Source organism: Apus apus, chromosome 3, assembly GCF_020740795.1.
Source record: "Apus apus isolate bApuApu2 chromosome 3, bApuApu2.pri.cur, whole genome shotgun sequence".
Taxonomy (NCBI): Eukaryota; Metazoa; Chordata; class Aves; order Apodiformes; family Apodidae; genus Apus; species Apus apus.
Genome location: NC_067284.1, coordinates 88,190,297 through 88,205,074, shown reverse-complemented (window position 1 = coordinate 88,205,074; position 14,778 = coordinate 88,190,297). Strand labels below are relative to the sequence as shown.

At 44.2% G+C, this 14,778-nt stretch overlaps 2 protein-coding genes across 4 annotated transcripts in view; both read right to left on the bottom strand.

Annotated features, from left to right (window-relative positions):
- Positions 1–1,233: 1,233 nt before the first annotated feature.
- PDCD2 (programmed cell death 2) lies at positions 1,234–6,729 on the bottom strand. Of its 2 annotated transcripts, none has more exons than XM_051616155.1 (6): positions 6,396–6,729; positions 6,080–6,316; positions 4,973–5,158; positions 3,793–3,908; positions 2,416–2,532; positions 1,234–1,645 (listed from the first exon to the last, which is right to left on the bottom strand). In XM_051616155.1, the coding sequence occupies exons 1-6, from the start codon at positions 6,694–6,696 to the stop codon at positions 1,484–1,486; spliced, it is 1,119 nt and encodes a 372-aa protein (XP_051472115.1). In that variant the 5' UTR covers positions 6,697–6,729; the 3' UTR covers positions 1,234–1,483. The 2 variants fall into 2 exon arrangements, with proteins under 2 accessions (XP_051472115.1, XP_051472116.1); XM_051616156.1 differs by having other exon boundaries at positions 4,973–5,110.
- A 271-nt stretch (positions 6,730–7,000) lies between these two features.
- The window catches only part of GNPAT (glyceronephosphate O-acyltransferase), a 23,880-nt gene continuing 16,102 nt past the window's right edge, over positions 7,001–14,778 (bottom strand). For both annotated transcript variants that reach the window (XM_051616202.1, XM_051616204.1), the window contains exons 10-16: positions 14,365–14,610; positions 13,594–13,673; positions 10,089–10,229; positions 9,082–9,181; positions 8,894–8,987; positions 7,929–7,990; positions 7,001–7,615 (exon numbers count right to left, since the gene is read on the bottom strand). In XM_051616202.1, the coding sequence (XP_051472162.1) occupies positions 7,572–7,615; positions 7,929–7,990; positions 8,894–8,987; positions 9,082–9,181; positions 10,089–10,229; positions 13,594–13,673; positions 14,365–14,610 (767 nt within the window). In that variant the 3' untranslated portion in view covers positions 7,001–7,571. The remainder of the gene's footprint in view (positions 7,616–7,928; positions 7,991–8,893; positions 8,988–9,081; positions 9,182–10,088; positions 10,230–13,593; positions 13,674–14,364; positions 14,611–14,778) is intronic.

The window sequence follows — 14,778 nt, the reverse complement described above, 5'->3', positions numbered from 1 at the left end:
CTCCCTTTGCAAAATCTGACTGACCTTGATCATCCGTTTTCACCCCCCATAGCAGTGTACACTGGTGCTTCTCCAGGTGTTCTAATAATTGGGTCTTACCGGAAAGCTGCTATTAAATAATGTGGCTTTGCCTGGGTAGGTTCAGGATCCTCACCCACTGAATCACCTTCAGTGCCTCACCACTCTGTGCTGTGAGCTAGAGAAGGTTTCTGAGCACTCTTAAACATAACTGTGCTGTGACTGCCTGTGCTTTTGCAGAACCCTGAACTACTACCAACTTATCTGCCAAACTCAACTCTCGAGGAAAACTTGGAGCCTTAAATAACTGTGGAATGGTTTTCAATAAAATCAGCCAAGCTGCACTATAGTGATTTAAGATGCTGTTTGCAGTTCCATGACATTTACTAAGGCGTAAAACTACCTTTCCAGAAATTAAGTTCTGTGATGACCAAACAGTTTATACTTAAAAGCACTCCTGCCTCATCATTTAAGTATTTCCACCATCTAAATTAAAGAAAAATAAATCTGATATTTGACTGCCATATAGCTGAAGCAAGAGAAAAATTCAATTATAAAGCTGAATTTACTGTAGTATTTGTTTACTACTCCTGCTTAGTTGATTCATGCTGCTCAAACAAGTAATATCATAGGATGGTTACCAAAATCATATCTGATTGCCAGTGATTCTGAAGTTGACTTTATGAAAGCCCTAGGCCCACTGTTGGGTTTTTTCCTAGTAATTTAGGTAAGGGCACTTATTTTTAAACTTCACCAAATATGGCAGACTTAAGGTACAGTTCAGCTTGAAAATCTGCTGCTACAGGCAGCAAGTAATATGACAAACATGTTCTGGTATGGCTGCCTTTGTTTAACTACTTCTACACCAGACAGTTCCATGCAGAAGTACCACTCAGTTAATAAGTTTTAAATCAGATAAAACAATTTTTTTGCATTTTATTTTTAATAGACAGTTGATCAGAACATGTAACAACTACAAAGTTATATTCAGTGTACCTTTGGAGAAAGGGAAGTAGATTTAAGTTCCAAAGGGGAAGGCTAAGCAGCTTTGTCTTAACTGTGACTTCCGTACACCTACTGAGCAAAAGCACTTGAGTGACATTACAGCAGTCAGCTTTTCTCTGTGAATGAATGGTAATTTTTGACTAGCACAAAGAAAATCCTGTCAGCCAACAATCGATGTTCTTGAAGTTCAGTAGCCAAAAAAAAAGATACTTTCACCAATCAAAAAATATTTAATCTTTATTTTAAACCTTTCAGAATTTAGATTTGAAGTGCAATTGATTGAACAACTGCATCTGGCTTCATGATCAGGTTGAAGTGAAAGCTCTCATGGAGCACAAGAGAGGCTGTCAGGGTCTACAGGTGTCAGTGACCAGTTCAGTGACCTGTTTGCCAAGTGCCGATGCACAGAAATAAGGCAAGCGATCTATTTAGATGATTCGCCTTAGTAACTTAATGGAAGTTAAATAGAGCCTGCAGAGAAGTCTTGTTTCCATATGAACTCTTCCAGATATTCACTCCCCTCACCGCAGTTGTCAGCACAAGTGTACACCACCAGCGTTCCCCAGTCAATGCTCTCTCCAAGGCTGTCAACCTGAAGGTGGTTCAGGAGCTGCGGCATAATCTTCAAGGAAGAACAAAGGTTTAGAGCCAGGCCACAGCTCTCTGCCCTCGCTCTGAGTCTCTTCCCCAGTAAGGGTCATGTCTTCATTTATGTTCTCTCACACCAAAATCCTAATGAAAACTACTAACACAGGAGCTCAAATAAAATACACTTGGAATTCCTAAAACAGTATAGTAGATGTACTGGGAATCTACAGAACTTTTACTTAACTAAGCATTGCCTAATGTGTAAGCTGCCTTCTATTAGAAATTGCCTTCACAATGTTGTTTTGCTTTTGCATGATAATCAGAGCATTCACTATACCTGTGCTTCTAGCATTGAAAAGTCTGCAGCTGAATACTTCCAGCCAGTCATATTTCAAATTCACATTGTGAAGGTGTTTTTATAATATACACAACCACCAGACTCCTTTTATTTAAGAGGTGGTTCCATATTCACAAGTGCACTATTTTCTGAACTTTGCCAATTACCACATGTCAAAGTTGTACAAAAACCAGCAGTTAACACAGTAAATAAGGACTCTGTACAATGCACCATAGTTAGTTTGTAGCAACTTCCTCGCTCTAACATTTCCCTGGAAGTGTTCTAGGCCAGGTTGGATGGGGCTTTGAGAAATGTGGTCTAGTGGGACGTGCTGGAACTAGATGATATTTACAGTCCCTTCCAACCCAAACCATGCTATGATTCTAATTACAAGCCAACAGCTATACAAATAGAGCCTGTTAATCTGAACTACATTACCTGTATTATATTTAAATAAATTTACATACCTGGAATTCAAAAATCCTTTTGGCTCCACATAAACAATTTGGGATATCTTTTTCTTCAGGAATATTTTCACCTGATACCCAGATTGGTCCTTCACCTCCTCTGCAGTATCTAATAATCTGAAATAGTGAAGAAGTTTAAGTTATCAGGACTGTCTTTTCATCCTGGTATATAATTGGTATTTACTGAAATAGGCAAAGCAGTAAGATGGCACAGAAAAAAAGTCAGTTCTTTTTTAAGTATTACCCATGGCAAAGTCTATCAGTTGCAATAGACAGGTTCTTTACGTCAGTTTTCTTAGCGGTTAGAATCATGAAAGTATTCATACAGCAGTTTTTCAATGATCGAGGGATAAACTGCATTTGTATTTCTCTAGTTAAGGGACCCAGAAGTGCTAGGTCAGGTATTTTATAGTCTTGAGCTGGAGGAAAAGCAGATTGATAATTAACATAAAGACCTATACAGAAAAGTCAGGAATACAACTCAGCTCTTCCATTTGTAGTTCTGCATCTAAATGAAAATGGACAGTCCTTTAAATTAATTCATATAATTTCTTGTTCTGTTACTATCTAAATATTTATGTACCAAATCAGGCATTATCAACAAGAGGATGTTTATACAGATCAGTCAGTCTGGGGATGGTCAGAGGGGGAGGTGATGCACCTATCCCAAGCAGAGGAGGGATCAGACTCACAAGTCTGAGGGTTTATGGATGTTCACTCTCACCCCTCAGCTAGCAGGTAAAACATGGAAAGAATTTCTTCTTCCTCCACTTTCATGGATTTGGGCCTGTGTTTCCTCTGAATGGAACCAGGAGCTATGTTTGTTTAACAACGTGGGTTTTTTTGGCCTCTTGTGTGAGCAAGAAGCATCATTGGCCAATATTTCTGTTTTAAATGGTTGAAAAATTTCAACTAAAGGCATCACTAATTTCTTCAACCTTTAAAAAAGCCAAACCAACTTTCTTCATGCAGCTGGTGACTGACAGAACTCACTGAAGTTTTGGTTCTGCTGAGAAGGAAAGCCAACAAGGGCCAAAAGCTGGGGAAGAGAGCCATAGTTCACCATCTCCTTTGGTCAGAACCACTTCACAGGATGGCAGGTCCTACACTCATACTGGCTTCAGCATCCTTGTGCCTTCTCATCCTGGCCTATTCCTTTTCAGAGAGATGGGCAGGTGCTAAATTTTTACTTCAGCATGACTCAAGTTCTTTCAACGTAAGAAAGGTTAGGCTATGTTGGTTAAGGTGTGTGGAAGATGAGCAGGCATCCCCATTACCATTTCTAACTGTAGGTACAAAAGGCAGTGAAACATTTTGCAGGTGCAGCAGGATGCTGTGCCAGAACCTGCAAGTTCAAAGGCTGTTCCATCTTCTGACCTGCTCTGGTTCAGCAGCTACTCGCTCTTTGAACATCTGGAAGATCTTGTCTTCTTCAGTCTCATGTTTTGCCATTGCTTCCAATGTCTCTTCATCTAAGGACTGAAGTGCTTCACCTAAGCAAGAAAAGAACCCAACCAGAAAACCAAAGGTTACAGGCTAATGCAAGACAGCCAAAAATTAGAATAAATATTGTACCTAGAAGTGCATTTTGCTTCCAAGAATCATTCTCAGTATAAATCACTATAACTTTTTTTTTTTCTCCTTTTTTATATATTAAGATTCAGTCACACACAAGATTTGTTTTCTAGTTTTAGTAGCAGTTTAAACACAGATGTCAGTATTGGAAGGCTGGAAAGGGGTTAATCTACCAAAGCTTATGGGTCCCAGCAGGGATCACTGAGACTGCTGAGTCTTCAGAATATGAGATCTGGAAAAGACCACCCATGCCATGCATGTGCCAGATGTCAGTTCCTAGCACTGAAGTGTTAAGCCTGTTATGCTCCCCTGTTCACATCAATATGGGACACTAATAAGTCTAAAGGCAGCTTCAGACCACAGTAAGGGCCAGCTGGGAACCCCAGCAGCCTTTTGCGTACCATCAACTCTCCACCCCGCGTGTGTGCAAAGCTGGTGTGGGGAGCTGCAAACACATCGTGAATTTGGAGAGGGGGAGGAAAAGGAAGCAGCCTGCACTTCAACTGCTTAATTCCAAGTCAATTACTGTAGCCTCCAAAGTTTTCTTCAAGCATAGACAAGGAAATTTGTTAAGTATTTTCCATAAACTAAGACAAATTGAACCAAGTCTGGCCGAGACCCTCTGACTCAGTCTCCTGATTCCAACAGTGTCTAGCAGCAGATAGATGCTCAGAGCCCTGTTCTTCTCACTGGCATTGTTCCTTACCTGCGGGAAGCACACAGGGACACAGTGTAACTCCCAGCCACCTGCAGCTTCACTGCAGCAACAGCCACTTCAACAGTGCACAGGGCTGGGGCTTAGAACATCTCTCCCCTAAAAGCAACTTCTATTACGGGATGCATACAAAAAACATGCATCACAAATGACTGTTGATTTAGCCTTTTATCACCAGCAGTTAACAATGAACGCTTAAAAACCACAGTATTTTATATTTTAGAGATGTAATACAGGCTTTATTAAGAAGAACAGGCAGTGTCTTACCTGCACTGACTGTAGCTCTCAGTTCCCCTGGTTCTTTCGAGTCCTTTGATGTATCTACAGCTCCTTGTTCATTACCAAGATCTGCACTGCTGTCAGCAGGAAATTCCGGTTCCTCAGGCTCTATCAAAATTTCAAATTCTGGAAAAAGGAATTCGTTATGCTCTGGAATTGTATCCCCCGACTCATCTACAAAACAGAAAACAGATAATTACCACAGCGTCATTGCATGTTACGTGTCCTTCTCCCCAAAAGCTACACAGTAAACCACACAGCATAAACACAGTACAAGCACTGTGTGAGCAAGTTACATCACTGCTAGGTCTGATTTAAACATAAGAAAGGTTTTATATTAAGGGGTGTAGAAAACTACGATAGGTGATGCATTGCTTTGAATCTTCGTAAATCTATTAGAGGCAAAGACAGACCAGCAGTGAATCCACCACTTACCTGGGGAGACTTTTCCAATGGAATATTGTTCTCATTGTGAAAAAAATTCCTTATCTCAAATCAAAATCTCCCCAAGACTACCTTGTACCCATTATCCCTCATCTCATCTATGTGACTCCTTGTAAAAAGAGTCTCCATTTTCTTTGTAGCCACCCTTCAGTCACTGGAACATGGTGATGAGATGTCCCCTGAGCCCTTTTTTCTCCAGGCTGAACAAACCCAGTTCCTTCAGCCTTTCCTCCCCCAGCGGGCTGCCCAGTCCTTCCATCATCTTCGTGGCCCTTCTCTGCACCCTCTCCAGCCCGTCCACATCTTTTCATACAGCGGGGACCAGAACTGAACACAGTATTGCAGGTGTGATCTGACAAGTGCCGAGGCACAGGGGGATAGTGAGCGATGTCACCAAGTATGTAACGGGTAGAAGAGTACCTTAAAAAAGTTACTGATAGGTCCCTTACAAGCCGTAGGACAACGCAGAAGACACGAGCTCCCTTTTTTTTCCTCCTCTGCACACCCTTGCCCCGCTCACAAGCGAGCTCTGCAGGCTGAAAGGTCCGCGCAACGAGCACCTGTCTCGGCGCACGCCGAGGGATCAGAGCTCCGCTGCCCCAGCCCGGCAGCGCAGCCCGCGCTCAGCGCGCCCGCCCCGCCGGGACCCACCTGCGGCGCCGCAGTCCCGCCGGTGCCCCCGCCAGTCCAGCGCCTGGTGCTGGCGCCCGCAGTAGGCAGCGCGGCGGCACCGCCCGCAGCGGCGGGGCCCCAGGCAGCCGCAGACGCGGCAGAGCGCAGCGCCGCTGCGCAGCCGGCGGGGCGGCCCGGCGGGGCCCGGCGGCGGCTCCTCGGGGGGCGGCTCCTCGGAGTAGGTGTCGTTCCGCCGCGGCAGCTGGTTCCGGAACACTGCGGGCGAGAGGCGGCGGTGAGCGGGGCGGCGGCCGGCGGCCCTCGCCCCAACCGCGCCGGCCGCCCCCCGCCTCACCGCACAGCGGCCCCCGCGGGCCCGGCAGGCGGTAGCAAGAGGCGCCGCGGCAGGCGAAGACGAAGAGCGTGCGGTGGAAGGCGTCGGGGCGGCCGGGCAGCGGCGCGTACAGCTGGAGCAGCAAGGCGCAGGGCTGCTGGCAGCGGGCGCAGCGCAGGGCGGCCGGGCCCGGCAGCCCGGCCTCACCCAGCCACGCCGGCCGCCCGCCGACCTTGCTGGGGAAGTAGGGGCTGCGCAGCCGCCAGGCGCCGCCCGGGCCCGCCGCCGGGGCCGCGAAGCCCAGCTCCGCGCCGGCCGCCATGCTGCCAACGGAAGGGCGAGGGCATGCGCCCCGCCCCGCAACCCCGCCCCGCCCCCCGACGGCCTCCCCGCAACCCCGCCCCCCGACGGCCTCCCCGCAACCCCGCCCCCCGACGGCCTCCCCGCAACCCCGCCCCCCGACGGCCTCCCCGCAACCCCGCCCCCCGACGGCCTCCCCGCCCCGCAACCCCGCCCCGCAACCCCGCCCCGCAACCCCGCCCCGCAACCCCGCCCCGCAACCCCGCCCCGCAACCCCGCCCCGCAACCCCGCCCCCCACCGGCCGCGCGGAGGAATAACGGCCACATGAACATCGCAGATTTAATTCGATTTTTAAATATAACATTCATTAAGTAATTAAAATAACGCCAGTCGCCCAAAAAAAAAACCCAAACAAACCCAAGCAGAACCCAACAGGATGAGCATTTCCAGTCATTGCCCAAGACGCTCCTTGTGCTCCTCGCTCCTGAGGGCCTGGGCCTACGTGTAGCCAGCCAGCGATGGACTTCTCTCAACAGGAGTGGTAAGTCCTTAATTCCCTGTTACATTTGTCACAGCCATGAAATATTTTAAATCAATCACATTCCTTGTTACAAGTCTAGAAAAACGCATTTAATTAGCCATTACTGTGCGCATCTCTTTAAATACGTATCCGAAAGGGAAAAAAAAAAAAAAAAGACAACGTTGAATCTGTTCTAAAAACCAAAACGCATTGAGGATACCAAGAGAACCCCAGCCCTGGGCGGCAGCGGCTCCCAAGCGGTTCGGACACCTCTCCTCCCACGCTGGCAGGAGGGAATCCTGCCCTGCTCCCTCCCCAGGGTGCCGGGCCGTGTCCTCGGCAGGCGCCGAGATCCAGTCAGAGCATCGGGAACCACCTAGAGCCGTGCAGCCACGGGTTTCTGTACAGGTATCCTGGCATCTAAGGGGTGGAAAAAAATAAAGAAAGCAAAATGGCTCTCATCAAAACGCTGTAAATGCCACTCCTGTAAACCGCTTTTTTGCTTTACTCTCCTTGGGTCATCGGGCTGCACGTTATTTCAAGTGAAGAAGGGAGATTCATTGCTGCACTCAATGACAGCAGAAAAAAGTCTTGTATAAAAATACCATTAGGATTTTTATACAGATAAATCTAAGAAACTACTACGGAAAAACACTACATCTAATGTACGTGCATTGTCCAAAGTGATTCATAATTTGAGAAGCTCCCTTCAAACGAATCTGAGAACACTTACCAAACATGTCCAGGATTTTATTAACAGCCTCTTGATTTACACTGTAAGTGAATCCATTTGACCTATAGTTAAAAGAAGAAAAAAAAAAACAAAAACTTGTTTCTTCAATGATTATTTCTTTTCCCAGTCATTTCCATACAAATAATCTGAATTAACCATTTTCGTAATTATTTTACTTTTTTATCCTACCAGCATACATATTAAGGACCTGGCAGACTTCTAAACAGCTTGAACTCAAGGACAATTATGGTTTCTTTATCCCTCCTCTTGTTCCCTTGTCTCTCTCTTCCCCTGATTTTTACTGGGGACAACTGTAGAAGAATGTTTGGGGTTTTTTCAATTGTATAATTTTCAAGACTGTCTCTCTGAAACTGAACCGAATCTTCAGCTGATGTCACATTCTGTCACACTCAAGTGATTTATTTCATTGACTTGAAAGGGGAATTTACCTACAGACATCTATCTATTCAGCACAGTGACGTGGCAGCAGAGGTAACATGAGTACTTGTTGCAACTACAAACCTTAACCAATTCATTCTCGAAGAGACTTAAGGAAAAACCCGGGGTCATCAGCTGCCAGCTACATTCTGTGAAACAGTCAAGACAATGCAGGGACTTGTTAAAATCAAGCAGGACTGTTCTATTTGCTTACCAAAGCCTTGGGAGAAACTTTGAAAACCAAAAGGTAAAAAGGACTCAGAAGCAGCCTACTAGTGGGTTAATGAATTTTGTTGCTGGGTCACACAGGAGTGTTTTCACTATGAGGGAGTGCCACTCGGCTCCTACAAGGTGTACTGAAAAGAACTACCTGGGTCTTCACCATGACTCAGGTAAAGCCAATCAACCAGTTGACTGGTGTTCAGGCAGTCCACGTTCTGCTATTCTGCTTAACACTAAGTTCAGTAGCTGAGAACTGCCAGTAATTTCACACACTGACTTCTACACATCAAAACAACATTACTCACGTTTTCTTCTTCTTCACTGCACCCAGTTGCACGAGAGCTGCTAAGGCATTTTTCTGCATGTCAGAAGACAGCGCTTCATAACACTGTGTGTTCCCTACAGGGAAAGCAGAAACACAACCCAAAGTTTGATTGCTGTCCACCAACATGCTGCACTTGTAAAGTCCTATTGCACAATGGCTGTTACACACCCTTCTCAAGAAGTTGAAAAACGAAGTTGCGGACTCCAGGTATAAACTGCTTCTCCGTAAAGGCTTCTTTTGTTTCCTTTGAGAGGTATCTGAAAATTAACTAACACAAAAAAAAATAATTAGCGTTTCTTTCATTTTGATTGTCAGCTTCTAATGAATCACAAATGGAAGTGACCTCCTAAGTAAGTAATACTGCTACACTTTGAAAAGTGTAGGCGAGGAACACAAAAGGTATCATTACATAGAGCATCTGAAATTTTTATTGCTGTTTAACAGGTATCAGAATATTAAAATATTATTCAGTACTACTATAATAGTTACCTTAGACATTACTTTAACATTACTGTTCTCACAATCGGAAATGGTATCATTTTCTTTAAGCAATACCTGTTTTACAGATGAGAAAAACTGGGCAAATCAGTACAGTTCAGTCCAAGTCATACACCAGATCATTAAATGATTCCACTACATTCAAACATCTACATTCCCACCAACATTATGCTGCCATACCTGAGATTTTTGCCTCTTGCTTTTGTATACATTGTTTATTACAGAATTGTGTTTAGTCTTATTAAGACCTTGGATACCCAAAGTATTTAAAAGATAGGGATGTAATTAATGACTCCCCAAAAAGGTATCAGATATGAGATGCAAACTCATTTCCGCACCTGGCAGGACAGCCCACACTAAATGAATGAAGCAAGAGCTACTCAAAAAGTGAGCAATGAAGCTGGTAGCAGCACACTCCCTGTGAAGCTTATAAACCCACAACAGGCCATAACATTATAAGGTAGTTACTGCTTTAGTCAACTGGAAAAGTCTGAGCCAAAAGCTGAAACCAGGATCGTGGGTGGAGGGTGATGTTTAAGTTATTTGCTGCTGCTCTTTCTCAACTGCTGCACTCCCCAGCCATGAATGCAAGTCACTATTCATACTGCAGAAGTATCACAGCTCTCCTAATTTCCCTATAAAGCACAGGAAAAAAGGGAATTTTCTGAAGAACATACCTGATAACCTTCCAGAAAAGGTCTGAACATAACTGACAAGAAAGATACTGTAACACTTCCTTTTTCGGTAGGGTAGATTTCCTGTTGAGTTGTTTGAATGGCATCACATTTTGTGAGTAGAAAACATCCTTCCTCAAAGTCCTGGGAGAAAGAAGCATGACTGACATTTTAACAGCTACATTAAGTGCCGCTACCTTTTCCTGCAAAATGAACGACGCAGCAGGACACCACTTCCATTTCTAGACTCAGTCCTCAAAAGACTCAAACCACATTTTTCCTATATACCAGAAATACCCTTAAAAAGGTGGTGGGAACATGCTCTTAAATACAATAATATCACAGCTCCCTCAGTATTCTGTCAGAATAGGGTCACATTCTTTTTTTTTAGTTGTTTTTTTTCCTATGGGTTTGTTTGTTCATTAAGTCAGGGTTTGCTTTTATCTCACTTGCACTGTTTATGATAAATAATAACATAGTTCACTGACCTTCCCTCTACAAAAGAAACAGCACAAAGGCCAAAAGTTGCAAACTATGGAAATGTCAGTGGCAAAACCATGTAACTACCAATATCAGCACGGAGAGAGGGGACCCAGGACACATACACAGAGAGGACATGAGGGGATGGGACACAGACATGACAAGCACGTGGATAACTAGAGGGGTGGGTTGCTAAGAATCATAGAATCATAGAAACATAGGGGTTGGAAGGGACCTCAAAAGATCATCTAGTTCAACCCCCCTGCCAGAGCAGGGTCACCTAGAGCACATCACACAGGAAGGCGTCCAGGCGGGTTTTGAATGTCTCCAGTGAAGAAGACTCCACAACCTCTCTGGGCAGCCTGTTCCAGTGCTCTGTCACTCTCACAGTAAAAAAATTTTTTCTGATATTCACCTTAAACCTCCTATGCTCCAATTTGTATCCATTACTCCTTGTCCTATCACTGGTCATCACTGAAAAAAGCTTAGCTCCATCTTCTTGACACTCACCCTTTACGTATTTGTAAACATTGATGAGGTCACCCCTCAGTCTCCTTTTCTCCAAACTAAAGAGACCCAGCTCCCTCAGCCTTTCCTCATAAGGGAGATGTTCCACTCCCTTAATCATCTTAGTGGCTCTGCGCTGGACTCTTTCCAGCAGTTCCCTGTCCTTCCTGAACTGAGGGGCCCAGAACTGGACACAATACTCCAGATGCGGCCTCACCAATGCAGAATAGAGGGGGAGGAGAACCTCTCTTGACCTACTAACCACACCCTTTCTAATGCACCCCAGGATGCCACTGGCCTTCTTAGCCACAAGGGCACACTGCTGGCTCATGGTCATCCTCCTGTCTACCAGGACCCCCAGATCCCTTTCACCTACACTGCTCTCCAGCAGGTCAGCCCCCAACCTGTACTGGTACATGGCATTTTTCTTCCCCAAATGCAAAACTCTACACTTGCCCTTGTTGAACTTCATCAGGTTTTTCCCCGCCCAAGTCTCCAGCCTGTCTAGGTCTCTCTGAATGGCAGCACAGCCTTCTGGTGTGTCAGCCACTCCTCCCAGCTTGGTGTCATCAGCAAACTTGCTGAGGGTACATTCTGTACCCTCATCCAGGTCGTTGATGAAGATGTTGAACAACACCGGTCCCAGTACCAACCCCTGAGGGACTCCACTAGTCACAGGCCTAAGAGATCCCTTAACATTATATCAAGTATTTAATTTGACTCCAGCAAAGTAAGTCATAGCCAGTCATCTTCCTCTTGCCTGCTTGGTTTTGGTAGTTAAAAGTTGCAAGAGGCAACAATTACTGACAATGAAAAGTAAACATAACGGTGCCAATCAGACCTTAAAAAACGCTCAATTCTCTTCTATATAAAAATCTATGAGATTTTAATGTAGTTACAGGTCTTGAATATTTTAATGAAAATTTTACTTATCTCTTTTTTTAGTGAAGGAAAGATCACAAATACCACCGTCAGGTATTTGACCTTAACAGTGATGAAAATTACATTTAATCATTTTTTAATCAAAATAAAAACTACAAATGGACTTACCAGTTTATATTTGGTATGGTGCTGAACCAGGGTTTTTACTAACAAAATCGTGCTCACCTGCATTTCAAGCGGGTTGGACCCAGCAGGATGTGCACCAAGCGACACTGCAAGTTGGTTTTCACAGCTTGCTTGTGTCCAGCTGTGTTAGGAGAGCAGGCAGAAATCCCAGCCCCACAATAAGGCAGCATGCACCAACAACACTGGCTTTGTCTGAGTAATGGTTGTGTGGGGCAGGAGGTGAAACAAGAAGGAAGCTCTTTCAAGCAAATAGGATGCAACTAAAGCTTCTGTAAAACTCTACTAGGCACACTGTTTAGGAAAGTTCTCACTTCCAAAACCTTTACAGGCTGCATCGCCTCAACTCTGCAGATTTTGGCTACAGAAGTTTGACTCAGGCTTCACTATAAGCACTTCCCCCACAGTGCTGTATGAATCTACATGAGATAAAGACCAGCAGGAAAAAGCTAAATGGGTTCAATCATAAATGATTAAAATACTTTTTAAAGTCTATTAATGCACAGGAACATCAAAAACTTCAGAGTTCAAGGCATAAGAAGAACAGTAGCCACTGTATGAACACTACGGAATAGATACCACCATTCTGTGCAGCCAAGGAGAGGTGGGTACAGAGGCGTACTTTAAGAGGTGAGGCGCTGGGTGTTGGCACACTCCTCTGGTAGTCCTGCCATCACAGGCCACACACATGGAGCTATACATAGCAACTAGTCACAGCTGCACTGAGAGGAGCATAATAAACCAGCGGACAATAGTTGCTTAAATCTAGATTTGTGTACTCTCTTTGTGAAACATAATAAGGGCACACAATGGTTGGGCATTAACTGGTATAATACCTATAGTTTAACTTCCTGAAAGAGCAGCAGTGTCTCTCTGCTGTTATGTCTGCAACAGCTTTTATAGAAAATTATCCTAGTGTACCCTCAATAAGAATTCCTGTTTTCTTTCTGCACTGACAGAATATACCCACTCTGTGATAGAATTCAATTAAATCTACATTAATTGTTTTTCTTCACAGCCTAAGCCCTCTTTCACAACTGCAGAGCCTGAAGACACTATTTACACTTCATTTAAAGGACTGCTTTACATGTATTTTTGTATCCACACTGGGAGACTAGTAGGTTTATGCAAAAAAGCCAAACTTTACAGTTCGTTTCAACTGTTCAGAATTGGACAATTTCAGGATTTTTAGTTTTTTACCAGAGCAGAAGAAAACCAAAACAAAAACAAGATTGCATATGCAATCTTGTGGATTCAGATAATGTTTTGCAACTAATCAAATTACTACCTTCACTCTGACCTCTTTTTAAGTTCTCCCTCCCACTTACAGATCCAGTTGATAACACTGTAGGTATTTATCACAAAGCATTTTCTTAGCAGAACCCTGAAATCAGATGCTATTTTAGTTGGCTGTGTTACTCACTACCAGTATTTTTTGTAAAAAAGATGGGTTTACCTTCAGTGAAACGCCAGGGAAAAAGATGAACTCATCAGAAAAAACATCTCGCAAGAAGCTGAAGCAGCTATAGACTTCCTCTGAAAAAAAAATATTGTACCAGTACTGTTGTTTAAAAACATAATTTAAAACATGCAAGTGAAAAGCCATGTACTCCTTAGTTTAGAGAGTACCTTCTTTCAAAAAAATTGGGCTTGACATTAAATATACAGCAGAAACCACCACAACAGAACATCAAGTACTCAAAGCACTTGATTCAATTGTTTCTAAAAAGAAAGAGCAGGAGCTTATAGCTTCCCAGAACATGCACCAATCATCAGATGCTGCACAAAACTACAGAATGTATGCTGAAAAGTTTCTTTAAGAGCTAAGTATTGGAAAACACTTCAATACTTCAGAAACAGTAGCAGGAAGAGAAGAAAGACTGAGAGCTGGCTGCACTGTATGCAAGTGTGAGCTGTGTATAACCTAAAAACCATCTTCTAAACATCAACAAAGTAAGACACCTAAGAACTGGGATCAGCTCATGTTAACCCTGCTCTCTCAGCAGAATATACCTACTTCCAAAAGTATCAAAGGGTAAACAAACAAAAATGGCAAGCAAAATACCACTGTCCCCTCCCAACACATCTGCGTTATGCTATTGGACCTTAGCCAGAGTAGAACACCCTCAGCTAGCTCCCACTAGCAGTCACAGGAACCTTATGCTCTTCTCACAGCTGACAGGACAAGAAGCAAAGCCAGCAGACCCTCAGAACTACCCAAACGTACCTTTTCTGAAGCTGTGTGTCATCTGCAGGGCAACTGCCACCAGAGATGGACGCACAAACACGTTCAGCAGCTGGTTTCTGTAGGTAGCACACATGAGGATAGCCAGAGCACGCTTAAAGACAACTTCCTCTATGGCTCCATCTTCCACTCCTTTGTCATTTAGGACCACGTGGCCATCAACAAGGCAAGCAATGTTGGAATGCAGGCTGAGGCCAGACATCACTGCTTTTTTGGCACACAGGTTATCTAGCAGGAAAATGCAACACTCAGGAAAATGCAAAAGGGAACGTAATGCACCAGTATTCCATTAAGTTTTATAACTGAAACCCCATTATTACACCAAACTTTCAGTTAGAGGGAAGTCCTAAAACAATCCATACCAGGAACTGGCAGCCTAGACATAGTACGAGATGG

Coding starts and splice junctions, on each gene's coding strand:
- PDCD2 (XM_051616155.1), bottom strand. CDS start 6,696: ATGGCGGCCGGCGCGGAGCTGGGCTTCGCGGCCCCGGCGGCGGGCCCG. Junction 6,317..6,395: donor CCCGCGGGGGCCGCTGTGCG/GTGAGGCGGGGG, acceptor TCTCGCCCGCAG/TGTTCCGGAACCAGCTGCCG. Junction 2,533..3,792: donor TAGCTGCTGAACCAGAGCAG/GTCAGAAGATGG, acceptor TCACTATTTCAG/ATTATTAGATACTGCAGAGG.